General features: G+C 42.5%; 1 protein-coding gene across 4 annotated transcripts in view; it reads right to left on the bottom strand.

Moving 5' to 3' along the window:
- Positions 1-13,345, bottom strand: part of LOC109934742 (lateral signaling target protein 2 homolog) — a 53,320-nt gene that overhangs the window by 17,192 nt on the left and 22,783 nt on the right. For all 4 annotated transcript variants that reach the window (XM_048603891.1, XM_048603892.1, XM_048603893.1 and 1 more), the window contains 6 exons: positions 12,947-13,084; positions 10,203-10,405; positions 6,818-6,907; positions 5,877-5,966; positions 3,784-3,885; positions 254-1,138 (listed from right to left, as the gene is read on the bottom strand). In XM_048603891.1, coding sequence (XP_048459848.1) covers positions 254-1,138; positions 3,784-3,885; positions 5,877-5,966; positions 6,818-6,907; positions 10,203-10,405; positions 12,947-13,084 — 1,508 coding nt within the window. The remainder of the gene's footprint in view (positions 1-253; positions 1,139-3,783; positions 3,886-5,876; positions 5,967-6,817; positions 6,908-10,202; positions 10,406-12,946; positions 13,085-13,345) is intronic.

The following is a 13,345-nucleotide window of genomic DNA, read 5'->3' as shown; positions in this document are numbered from 1 at the left end:
GGCAATTTAGCATGGCCAATCCACCTAACCTGCACATCTTTGCACTGTGAGAGGAAACCGGAGCACCTGGAGGAAACCCACGCAGACACGAGGTGAATGTGCAAACTCCATACAGATAGTTTCCCCAAGGCTGGAATCAAACCTGGGTCCCTGGTGCAGTGAGGCAGCAATACGAACACTGTGCCAATATGACACCCTCATTAGTATTGTATTGTCATTATTCCGTGATATCCCAAACCTCTACAATCCTCACCTTAAGTTACTCAAGTGTGAATCTTCAGGCACCGTTGGAGTACTTGGGGTTTTTCCATTATAACTGTACTGCTTTGTCTTGTCGTGACTGGTGTTTATCATTTCATTTTGTTCCTCAATCCTTTCCATATGCTCTCTTCTGGAATATGTGCTTAGAACAGATGAAGCTCCAGATTTTTGTTTCATAGTGTCCTGACCAGAAGTAAAAGCACTTACTGAACGGGCAACATTGTACTGCTCAGAAGTAATTGGCACAGAGCTTGTATCTGGAGAATCAGTAAAATGGTGAGTTTGGGCGACATAAAATGTAGATGTTCCTGTTGCTTCAAGCCTTGCTAATTGTGGATGGTCACTTTCAGAAGCAAAGCTATTTTCTGCCACGCTAAAGTGCCGAATGACATTGGAATGAGTTAAACCATCAGCAGAAGCAGATAATGACGACTCGGGGCTGCAGTCCAGGATTGTTGCATTTTGATTCGGTGTGTTCTCCAGTCTGCTGTCAGTGGTGCCTCGTCCAAACTCTTGTCCCCACAATTCGTTTTCTGTCCTGAGTTGAAGATTAGAAGCTTCCAAAGATCGTATTATTTCATTTGGAGGTTGCTTGAATAAATTGGCCATATTGGAGTTGGAATGATGGGAATACATTTCATTGGGTGCTCGGTGGACAATTAACTTCAACTGGGCAAGTTCTTCTGAATCTTGTGGAATAGATGAAACCTCATTGGTATGTGTTGATTCACCAAGCCCTTCATGATCCCTGCTGTTATGAAGGGATGAAAGGCTGGGCAGCACTGAACTGGTACTGAAGAAATCCTCAGCTTCTACAGCACAAAGGCTCTTCTCTAAGAAAGAGAGTTCTTCTTCTGTGAGGACATAAAGCAAGTCTCTAGGGATAAAGTGAAAAGTGAAGGTAAGATATTCATTTCACAAAAAAAAAGCAGCTTTTATCCAATTGCATGCTTGAAATAATCCAATCACTTTCATTAGCATAACCTTTAATATTTTGGAGAAGTCTGAACAAGTATCAGTAAAATACGGATACAATATACCACATTAGCAGATGTGCAGGTGAACATTTGTTTGATGTGGAAGGGTTTCTTGAAGTCTGGGATGGGGGTGAGGGGTGAGGTGTAGGGGCAGGTGTAGCACTTCCTGCGATTGCAGGGAAAAGTGCCGGGGGTGGTGGGGCTGGTGGGGAGTGTGGAGTGGACAAGGGAGTCACGGAGAGAGTGGTCCTTCCGGAAGGCAGATAAGGGTGGGGAGAGAAATATATCTTTGGTAGTGGGGTCAGATTGCAGGTGGCGGAAGTGACGGAGAATGATGCGTTGAATCCGGAGATTGATGGGGTGATACGTGAGGACAAGGGGAATTCTGTCTTTGTTGTTATTGTGGGGAGGGGGTGTGAGGGATGAGGTGCGGGAAACGCGAGAAATGCGGTAGAGGGTGCTTTCGACCACTGAGGAGGGGGAATTGCGGTCCTTGAAAAACAAGGACATCTGGAATGTCCGGGAGTGGAACGCCTCAGCTTGGGAGCAGATGCGGTGGAGGCGAAGGAATTGGGAATAGGAGATAGCATTCTTGCAGGAAGGTGGATGGGAGGAAGTGTATTCTAGGTAGCTGTGGGAGTTAGTAGGCTTGAAATAGATATCAGTTTCCAGGCGGTTACCAGAGATGGAGACAGAGAGGTCCAGGAAGGAGAGAGAGGTATCAGAGATGGTCCAGGTGAACTTGAGGTTGGGGTGGAAGGTAAAATCTCAGTTCTGTTGGCTTTCAGTGTCATGAGAAAACTAAAATAAATAACTGGATTGCAAAACGGTTAAACTAATCAAAAGATACATTTACATTCTAGAAAGATTTCAATAGGTATCCTTCACGTATTTTCTTCTATTTAAGGGGCTTGTCAATTCAATCCATTTACTTATTGATATTCATTTATGGCTGTGAATGCTGACACCGTGCAATTTGCGTATTATTCCCTGCGAAAACATACATCCACATTAACCAACATGGCCATGAACATGGAGGGGGTTGCAGCATAAGAGTAAGGGCGGAGAGCTGAGAAAATTGGAGCTGTCATCACCATCCACCTAAGTCCTTCCCCCCTCTAAGCCAATCCAATTCCTGCTGCAATGTTGCGCCTGTTCTGTGCTTTACACAATTATGCACTCTGCATGTAGTTATCCACAGTTTCTGTGTCAGCTGGCGCTACCTTTGTTTATAGGCCTTGACCATGATGATTGACATATACCATACAATGTTTTACACTGCATTCCAGTGTTTCAAAAACTGTCAGTCAATCTTTAGGTCTGTCAAGGGACATTATTACAGGTTTGCAATTGCCCCAGGGCCAACGTAACCAAGGAAATGAAGCAACACTGAATCTGGATGAATTCAGGTCAGGTTTGTAGGTCAGCCAGGGGTCTTGAACCTGAAAATTTGAAGTTATGGAATTTGTTGTGCAAGGGCTTCAGGACCCTGGAGTAATCTTGCAACAAAGTCACACTGACCATGAATAGGAGTGTGGGCAGTGTTAGATCACATTAGGTTTGATTCTACACTATACTATACCACTCTAGACTGAGACTCACAGAAGCACATGGACATGAGCTCACTCACTTACAGTTATAAAGGTGAAGTCAGAGTCTGCTATATCTATGGATTACCATGTACAACAGCATTCTGAATAATAACCCGTCTATAGTATTACTTGGAAATCTAAGCCTGAAAACAGCCTTTCAATTTGCCTTCTCCTTGACTAATCTGTCTTGAACTCAGACTCAGTTTGGCATCAAACAGCACAGTAAAATAGGGGCTATTTCAGAAGATAGATTGATGGTTGCAGGTGAGTGTTGATGATCAAATGTGGGCAAAGTTTTTTATAAAGGCAAAGATAATCAGGGGCAACAGGTGGCAGGCCAAGAGCAGCAAAAGCTGGTATTAACAATGAGATTGGAATGATAATTCCTTACACGGCACAAAACGAGTCAACACACAGGGGACACAAAAGGAAATAAAAGAAAATCGGCAAATACTCCAAGATACCCTGGTCAATGACAGAAACAGGAGGGCTTTGGTCTGTTAGTGGATTGCAAAGGTTCACGCGCAAGTCGACGGAAGGAATGGAAGGGACGGAAGCTCTGCCACTAGACACTATCGCACTTTGCATGGATCTCGGGGACTAATATTCTGAGCTATAGATTTCACAAGGCACGGCTACACAGGGAGAAAAATTGTCTCAGGTGACCTGTTCTGCCAAGATCCCTTACTGTTGACGGAGTAAAAAGGAAAATACAATCACAGATCAGACTCAACATCCTGCAGAAAAAAAACATCAAAAATATGTTCGTTTCCAGTCTAATGGATCCAAACTTTCAGAAATAGCAACATATATCTTGTTAATAAATCTGTCTTTCCGATGCCAAACAGCCAACTGGATATTTCCAGCATTACCTTTTTTCCCCCTAGCTGGTCATCTTTTATTTAAATTTAACAAAGATTATTTCTTTCAAAACTACACAACGTGTCTCTTACCTTATTTTTTGCAGAAGGGTGTAGAACGGTTTAAAAAGCATGGACATATCGTTGGGATCCTGCTGTAGGTTGAGGGGTCCTTCTGGGTAGATCCTCAGCCCACTGGGAACAAGTACAAACAAAAAGGGCCTGTGGATCAGGTCAGCTGGATGGAAACCTTTGGCTTTATTTTAGTTTTACTGTATGGTTAGCTCAGTTGGCCTTAGAGAGAGGTGCGGGGGAGAACAAAGACGAAGAGCGAGAATGAAAACGAGAGCGAGAGAGAGAGAACGAAAGGAAAAGAGAGAGAGAGAACGAAAGAAAAAAGAGAGAAAAGAGAGCGTGGGGAGAGAGAAAGCGGAAGTGCAGGTGAGGGGAGTACGAGAGAGAGTGGGGTAAGGCTGCAGTGAGAGACTTGACCTTTCATCATTTTACTATAGAGTCAAACTGCGTTTGTGTTGCACTGTCACCGCAGCATCAGATGGCAAATAGCAGGCAGTAGATTTTCAACTTACTGCTTGGTGTAAAACTGCCAAAGGTTGTGAATCAGCCTTCAGTTACAGAAACTATTCAGTTTTTATCTCCAGCATTGAAGTGAAGAATTCCACATCCCACCCCACCATATCATGTTCCAATCCAAATCGATCAATCAAGCAATGTGAACTCCCGATCTCATAAGTGATAAAAGATTAATATTACCTAACCCATTCTGGACGAAATCAAAGAGCGGGAAATTTGCCAGTTTCTAACCATTTCACGTTCAGCTTTCACGTCAAACGAATGTGAGAACTTTAATCTGACAACCTCCACATGCAACGGCAACCATCAGGAGAAGATTTCACACGATAATTTTTTTTAAAACTTCATTCTTGGGATACGGGCAGTGATAGTCAACCCTAATTGGCCTCAAGAAGGTGATGGTAAGCTGGTTCCGTTTGCTGCTGCAAGACTCAGGGAGGTAAAAGATTTATTCTGGACTAAGTGATTGCGAAGGAAGATCAATATAATTTCAAGTCAGAATGATACATGACTTGGAGGGGAATGTGCTGGCGGTGATGTTCCTATGAGTCTGCCATCCTCGTCCTTCCAGGTAAAGGTGACAGATTTGGAAGGCAGTCCATTTGGTGTAGGAACCTCCACAACACAGTAAGGGAAACAGCTTCAGGATTTCAACTTAGTGACATATTTCCAAGTCAGGATGGTGAGTGACTTGGAGAGGATCTTGCAGGTGGTAGTGTTATCATGTGACTGTAGCTCTTGTCCATCTAGAATGGTAGTGGTCATAATTATGGGTTTGAAAGGTGCTGTATATGTATTCCTTCAGTGCATCTTGTAGATGGTACACACTGGAGTGACCGAGCATAGTTGAAGAAGAGAATGAATGTTTGTGGATGTAGTGTTAATCAAGCGGCTGTTTTATCCTGGATGGTGTTAAGCTTGATTGTAGTTGGAGATGCACTCAGAATGGGGAGTATGCTAACACACTGACTTGTGCCTTCTCGATAGAGGACAAACTTTGGGGAATTAGAATGTTAATGACTTCCTACAGGATTCCTAACCTTTGACCTGCTCTTGTAACCACTGTCTTTTTTATAGCTAGTCCAGTTCAAAGTCTGGTCAAATTGGAATCTCCAGAATGTTGATTGTTCAGTAGCTTAGTGATAGCAATGCCACTGAGGATCAAGGGGCAATGAACAAATTCTGGTACTTGTGGTGCCAACATTATTTGCCACTTGTCTGACCAAACCTGGATTTTTGTCCAGATCTTTCTGCATTTGGATATTTATTACAGAAGTAGTCAAAAGGTAGGTCATAAAAAGGTAGGTCACTGAGAAATCAGCTAGAGATGGTTGGGCCTAGATTACGAATGTGAAGAGCTTCTACAGTGATGGCCTGCAGCTAAGATGATTGAGAGATTGTTGGAGGTCAGTCATCTTCCCTTGAGCTCACCATCTGGCGTAGCAGTGGAAATTAGTCTCCCCGATTCACTTTGATGCCACACAGAGGCTGGTCTGATGTCATAAGAAGCCTCTTACCTCACCTTCGGGTTTCACCGCTTGCATACACATTTGAACTAAATTATTTCCAATGTTCATGAAAACTGAGCTCCTTACCAAATGATAGCAAGCCGTGGAATAGTAAACATCAATTCAGGCTCTAAACCATCAATCATATCTTGTGTCAAGTAACCCAGTTTCAATGCCCTGCAATATGGAAAGATGACATTTGACAGAGTAAATAGGAGAAACCAAACATAAAATAATAAGAACAGTGGATTTAAAATTAGCAGAAAGACCTTCTATTTCATGGAAATTACAAACAAAAGACCTACAAAACATAAAACACAGTCAGAATGCAAGATGGAAAAAGGAACTGCATTAAAATTAAAAGGCATTTGTGAGAAAAGTTGAATTTGAGTTATTGAGTGGAGTCTCTGGATCAGTGGCTATTTTTTGGGGGGGATGCCATGAATCCCAATGCAGAGGTCTGCTGTAAACATCTCAAGCTTACACACAAATCTAAAATGGAGAGGCAGATCATGGAGTTAAATTATACAGTTCAGCTGTATAATCAGGCACACAGTACACAACAGAATTTAATACTGTTGAATATTTAGTATTGTGCATACTATTGCAACATAGATTCGCAGTAACCAAAAATAGAATTGGCACCTGACCATCTGCAGCAATACATAAGAGTAATGGTGGTGTCTAAATAATGTGCCAAAACAACAAAATAATATTGTCACATGGAACAATTTGACCTCAGGATGTTTCAAAGTACTTACCAGTCAATACAAATTCCTTTTTGAGTTGTGCTCACTGCTGTTTGTAGCAGTCAATTTTGTACAAACAACATTAATCATCTGATAAACAGTTCTCAGTGATATTGGTTGGCAAGTACCTGTTGGCTAGTTACTTTTCCTACCTGCCTGTGAAAGCAACAGAGAGCAGCATCATCCAGACACGCATCAGGATAATTTGCACTAAACAATGTAACAGTTGTGCGAGTCAGGCATTCATGCACAAGATGATGAAAATTCAGAAGGACTAACCTATCTATTGTTTCACAGAACAGCACAATAATCTGCTGCTGACTGTAGAATTCCTCAGGAGATTTGATGGGAACCACTGCAGCAACATAGCTGAAATAAAAGGTCACATTTCAGAACAAACCACAACTGTATAATGAAGATTGATCAGTGTATAAACTGCTGTAAGAATAATTTCCTTTTCCCAATTTTTTTTAAGAAAAGGTGTTGGTTACAAATAAGCTTGCTGAGTATATGATGCAACTAAATCACAATAAAACATATCAACACTTCATTTGTACAGCACATCACTGTTTGCTGTACACCTACTTTTTCAAAAGTAAAATTAAGTGGGGTCCAATGTCTTTCCATTGATACAGTGATTCATAAACCAGTAATCTTAACTGCTGCTCATGCAACATTAAGCACTGGTATCACACAGAATCATCGAATCCCTACAGTGTGGAAGCAGGCCATTCAACTCATCAAGTCGACACTGACCCTCTGAAAAGCATCCCATCCAGAATCACTTCAGCCCACTAACCCTGTATTTGCCATGGCTAATTCACCCAGCCTGCCACATCCCTGAACACCACGGGCAATTTAGCATGGCCAGTCCACCTAACCTGCACATCTTTGGACTGTGGGAGGAAACCGGAGCACCCAGAGAAAACCCACACAGACACGGGGAGAATGTGCAAACTCCACACAGACCGTCACCCGAGGCTAGAATCGAACCCGGGTGCCTGGCGCTGTGAGGCAGCAGTGCTAACCACTGAGCCACCGTGCCGCCCCTTTTACCTATAGGAAGGCAATAGTGCATCCCAACCTCTGCAGGGATGTTCTCAGTTTAAGGAGTACAAAAATAGTTTTAAAAATAAACAAAAATATCACATTGATGTCTAAAACTTTAAGATACAGATCTTGTTTGGTTGGTTGTTGGGTGGATTCCAGAGTGCAGTTAGGCGTACGCAGACTAGAAATCTTTATCCCTCCCTTACCACATTGTTAGAAAAGCCTATTATTATAAGCTGGTGCTTTTCTTGTGCTCTGCCCAAACTCAGCAGAACCACGATCTTTAGAGCTGGTTAAGTCAAAATTACATTCAATGCCGCTCAAGTTTGGTATTGCAGTAGAAGAAATCCTTCCCACAAAACTGACCATGTGTGCAGGACAAACCAACCTTCATTAGGAATTAGTGATAGTAAGAACTGCAGATGCTGGAGTCAGAGATGACACAGTGTGGAGCTGGAGGAACACAGCAGGCCAGGCAGCATCAGAGGAGCAGGAAAGCTGGCGTTTCAGGTCAGGACCTTTCTGAATTACATTTATTAATGACAGGCTCCACAACTGTGTGGCAGCAGCATTTCCCAGTTCTGAGGAAGGGTCACCGGACCCGAAACGTTAACTCTGTTTTTCCTTCACGGATGCTGCCAGACCTGCTGAGCTTTTCCAGCAACCTCTGGTTTTGTGCCAGCATTTCCCACTTCTTTAGCCAAAGCAAAGCTACTCCATGCGTCTTTTTATAGAGTCATTTCACTTGCATTACATGACACATATCAGATAGGGTTTAAAAATATAACTAAAGTAAATACTAAATAGGTTATAAAATGTCCCGATATTATTTCAAAAAAATTTGCTCAGTGAATGTAAGCATTGCTGGTAAGGCTGGTATTGGTTGGCGATACCTAATGACCTTGAGAAGTTGGTGGTGAGCTGCCTTTTTGAACTGTTGGAGTCCATCTAAGACAAAACTTTATCATTGTATATGGATGCAGTAGTCAGTTTATTCGTGAATTGTAGACATTTTATATAAGAGTTTTTTTTACAAGTTATGATTCTGAAGTCCTTTTGTCCAAAGAGACTACCTTAAATTTTGGAGCCCCTTTCCTGCTGCTCCACTGGCACCTATCCCCCCACTCTTCCTCCGCTACATTGATGACTGTATCAGTGCTGCTGCGTGTTCCCACGAGGAGCTTGAACAGTTCATCAGTTTTTACAAATACCTTTCACTCCAACCTCAAATTCACCTGGACCATTTCCGATACCTCCTTCCCCTTCCTGGACGTCTCAGTCTCAGTCTCCGGTAACCGCTGATGTCTATTTCAATCCCACCGATTCCCACAGCCACCTGGACCACGCCTCCTCTCACTCACCTTCTTGCAAGAATGTGATCCCCTACTCCCAAGTCCTCCGCCTCCGCTGCACCTGCTCCCAAGATGGGGCGTTCCACTCCTGGACATCCCAGACTTCCTCCTATTTCAAGGACTGCAACTTCATCCTCCTCTGATGATCAAAAATGCCCTCAACTGCATCTCTTGCATTTCCTGCACCTCTGCCCTCAAACCCTCTCCCCCCAACAAAAATAAAGACAGAATCCCCCTTGTCCTCACATATCACCCCTCCAACCTCCTCATCCAACGTATCATTCTCCGCCAATTCCGCCACCTACAATTCAACCCCACAACCAAAGATATATTTCCCTCCCCACCCCTATCTGCCTTTCGTAGGGACTGCTCTCTCCGTGACTCCCTCGTCTGCTCCACACTTCCCATGAACCCCACCACCCCCTGGCACCTTTCCCTGCAACTGCAAGAAGTGCCACACCTGCCCTACACCTCCCCCCTCAGCTCCATCCAAGGCCCAAAGCAAACCTTCCATATCCGCCAGTGGTTCACCTGCACATTCGTCAACTTTGTCTATTGTATCCGTTGCTCCCGATGTGGCCTCCTCTACATTGGTGAGACCAAGCGCAGACTCAGAGACCATTTTGTAGGACATCTGCGCTCTGTACGTGATAATCAACAACACCTTCTGGTCACCAACCATTTTAACTCCCCCTCCCAGTTCCTGGGTGCCATGTCCATCCTGGGCCTCCTCCAGTGTCATGCAAACTGAAGGAACAGCACCTCATATTCCGCCTCGGGAGCCCACAGCCCAATGGCCTCAACATAGGATTTCATCAGCTTTAAAATCTCCCCACCTCCAGCCTCACCCCATGTCCAACCCTCCCTCTCATCCCCGCCTTCTTGACCTTACATAACCTGACCATCTTCTCTCCCACCGTTCCGCCCCACCAACCAATCCCCACCACTGCCTACCTGCACTCACCTATCACCATCCCACCTACCTTCCCCAGCCCCACCCCTCCTCTCTCTATTTATTTCTGAGCTCCCTTCCCCCTCCCCCATTTCTGAAGAAGGGTCCCGAACCGAAACGTCAACTTTCCTGCTCCTCTGATGCTGCCTGGCCTGCTGTGTTACTCTAGCTCCACAGTGTTATCTCTGACTCCAGCATCTGCAATTCTTGCTATCTGGAATCTTCTTTCATTGTTTGAAATCAATACAAAAGCTGAAACTGCCATTTGCAAGTGTCCATGACAGAGTTTATTACTGTATTACTCCCTTACCTTAACTCAAACTCGGCCAAGAGCCTGTCAAACCGAACAAGGGCTGCTTTGATGTCATCAGTATAAACGGTGAAATCAGAAAGACTCTGTTCCCGCAGTAGGTAGCGTACTTCCTCTAAACTGCGCAGCAGGTCCTCTGCTAGAGGGTGCAATACAAGCATTTCGGATTCATGTACTTCAATGAGGGAACCAGCGACCAAACACTGAAGGGAAAGTGAAGCAAGTTAATTTTTTTTTGTTGCTTTCTGGTGTAAAAATATCCTCATACACACGAACAAGTCAAGAATGCACTTGTAGACCATAGTTTTTATCTTAGCTGAAAAATTATGACATGTTGACAACATCCTATGATGGTTCATCTTAGGTTTTGTGTAGTTAAATCAATAAAATTGGATTCAACTTGTAAGTAGCAACCAAATTGCCGCAGATGTACCACCAATTCTTTCCACCTCTCACTGAAACATGAAAAATATTTCATGCTTAAGTCATAGAAATTCAGCCATATAGTTTGATTAAATATCGGCTAATCCATCACTTTGTGACTGCTGCTGGATCACGTGAAGGAAAACCGGAAATATGAAGAAGTTGCTTTAACTTGGAAAGCTTAGTGACACAGAGTAAAAGAAGGTCCCGTTTCATTCATTATTCAAATCTCCTGGTCGTGTGCATTTTAAATTATGTCCAAATTCAAGGAAAAATGAGAGAATGCTTCATCTTTTCCCTCCCTCGAGGTGACGGTCCGCAACACTATCACTCCAGAGACATGGAGGGCGGCACAATGATTAGCCCTGCTCCCTCACAGTGCTAGGGACATGGGTTCTATTCCAGCCATGGACAACTGTGTGTGGGAAGTTTGCACATTCTCCCCATGCCTGCATGGGTTTCCTCCCACAATACAAAAGATGTATAGGCTAGGTGAATTAGTCATTGGAATTTCTGGTGAAAGGAAATGGGGTGGGAAGTGAATGGGTTTGAGTGGGATGCTCTTTGGAAGGAAGGTGCAGACTCAATGTGCCAAATGGCTGCTGCTGCACAGTAGAAATGTACAGAAATTAATAAAGAAGTTTGACAGAGTAAAGGAAAAGCTTAAACTGTTTAATTGTATGCATATTATTCATGAAACGCAGATGTTCGCAAAAACATTTTAAAACTTAATATAGAATAAAATGGTACATACAATTGGGGAATGCAACCTTTCAGGATTATGTGATCTGGATTGTGTCATGAAACGGAGGTTGAACCCCCTAAAACCGAAACACTAAGAGAAACTTGCCTTGCCTCAATCTGTTAAAGGAAGTGAGAGAAGTGGTATAACCTGCCTCTCACCTCCCAAATCTGTCATAAAAGGAATTGTTAAATAAAATAAAATCCTTTCACTCTCTCTATAAGCAATAAGTAACAACTTATTTATCTAACTCTAACAGTGAGCAAATTAACAGAACTACTAACAAACCAAACAATTCCCCCTTAACTATAACTAATCCCAAATAAAACAAAATTCTAATGGTATGCCATTACAATAGATAAAAGTCCCACTTATAGAAGCTAAATTAATTAAAAAAAAATTAAAACTTAATCTCTCAAAATTACAGCCAGGATACATCTTCCTGAATGCTCAGCACCTTCTCCGTTGATCCTCAGTCTGGAATGCCTCTCTTCATCAATTTCTTGTGTCAGGAATATTAGCCAAGAGTGCCGCTATACCTTTATTTCGACGATGATTACTCAGAGCTTAGAGAATTCCATGAGAGCTAGTGATTTTCACTTTAGAGCTGCTGGTTGTTAATTCTAATAGGTGGCTGTTGCTGTCATACCAATTTTCAAATTCCCTTTTCTTTCATACCCTTGATGACCTCTTAATTTCTTACAGTAGAATTGGTCCTAGGTTATCAAAGTGATCAGTTTCAAATTTAATTTGTTTTTAGTTTCCAAGTGCCTGGTTTATATAGAAGTAAAAGAATAGAAAAGTAAAAGAATAACAAACTAACATAGCCTTTTGATACAATATTTCAATTTCAGGAGTTCTCTGCACACCTGCACAATTTTTAAAAATCTCAAAGCATGGAATAAACACATATTTTAAAGGGACTCACGGGACTCTTTTCCCCTCCCCGTATCATTTTACAAACATGAAATTCAAACGTTCTGCCTTCCAATCCACGAATACTCTACCCAACTTCGCAACAATTGCATCATTTAGTAGATTTCCTGGAGCATTTTTGGTTAGTGCAAAATCTTTATGAAACAGTGCCCCTTTGAGGAGAGTAAGCTTGACAGTTTGCTGAAATAAGCTTTGAAATCCTTTGGCTCATTAAATATCTGCTTCGCTCTCAGCTCAACTTTACACAGACTAGATCTCAGGCTCTCGAGCTCCAAACAAGCCAAACTGTGATAAGACCTTCGCCTAGCTGCCACACCTTGATAATATATACTTGGGCTTAGCAATTGATTTTAGCTCCATACAGGTTCCAAAGAACTTCAATTGTTGTGTTTATCTACACCAAATGAAGTCTGTAATTTCTGCCATATGTAACTAGATTTAACCAACCCACAATCAAAATCATAAAGACTTGGCTGACACCTGTAAACTGTTAGATGCAAAATGGTCGAAACTATAGCTAGAAAGTTCTGTCAGGGAAGCAGGTTGACCCTGGATTGTTCTAAACGTGAAACCCAAATAATACAGGTATACATGACATACTGTAATCGAAGATCCACATTGCCTCCCACCCCTCAAGATCTACCTCAGCAGCAAACCACAGTTGTACTCCTAGATGTTCCTGTAAAATCTCATCTGGAAACTTGACATGGAAATCTCGATTTGGGCGCTCATTAGGAATGCAGTCATCCATGATCTGGTTAATTATCTGTAGCATATGGTCCTGAAAAGCAACAACAAATACATGGTGAAGCAATAACTGGGTCTTCAGAAAAGTTACATTAAAAAGGTCAGGAGAGGGAAATCCAATATTTAATTTCCATTGCATCATCCAATAAGACAGCACATTACATCTGAAGAACATTGGCCCAGAAATTTGGACCTGGTTTAGAAACCTAATCTCTGGCACCAAGCAAATTTTATAAAAAAAAATCTCACTTACCTATTCGAAAAGGAAGGGAGGTGAGAAAAGGAGGTAACTGTA

The sequence above is a fragment of the Rhincodon typus genome, chromosome 12 (assembly GCF_021869965.1).
Source record: "Rhincodon typus isolate 14 chromosome 12, sRhiTyp1.1, whole genome shotgun sequence".
Classification (NCBI taxonomy): Eukaryota; Metazoa; Chordata; class Chondrichthyes; order Orectolobiformes; family Rhincodontidae; genus Rhincodon; species Rhincodon typus.
The sequence above is the reverse complement of the archived record's forward strand: the minus strand, read 5'-3'. Positions and strand labels throughout refer to the sequence as shown.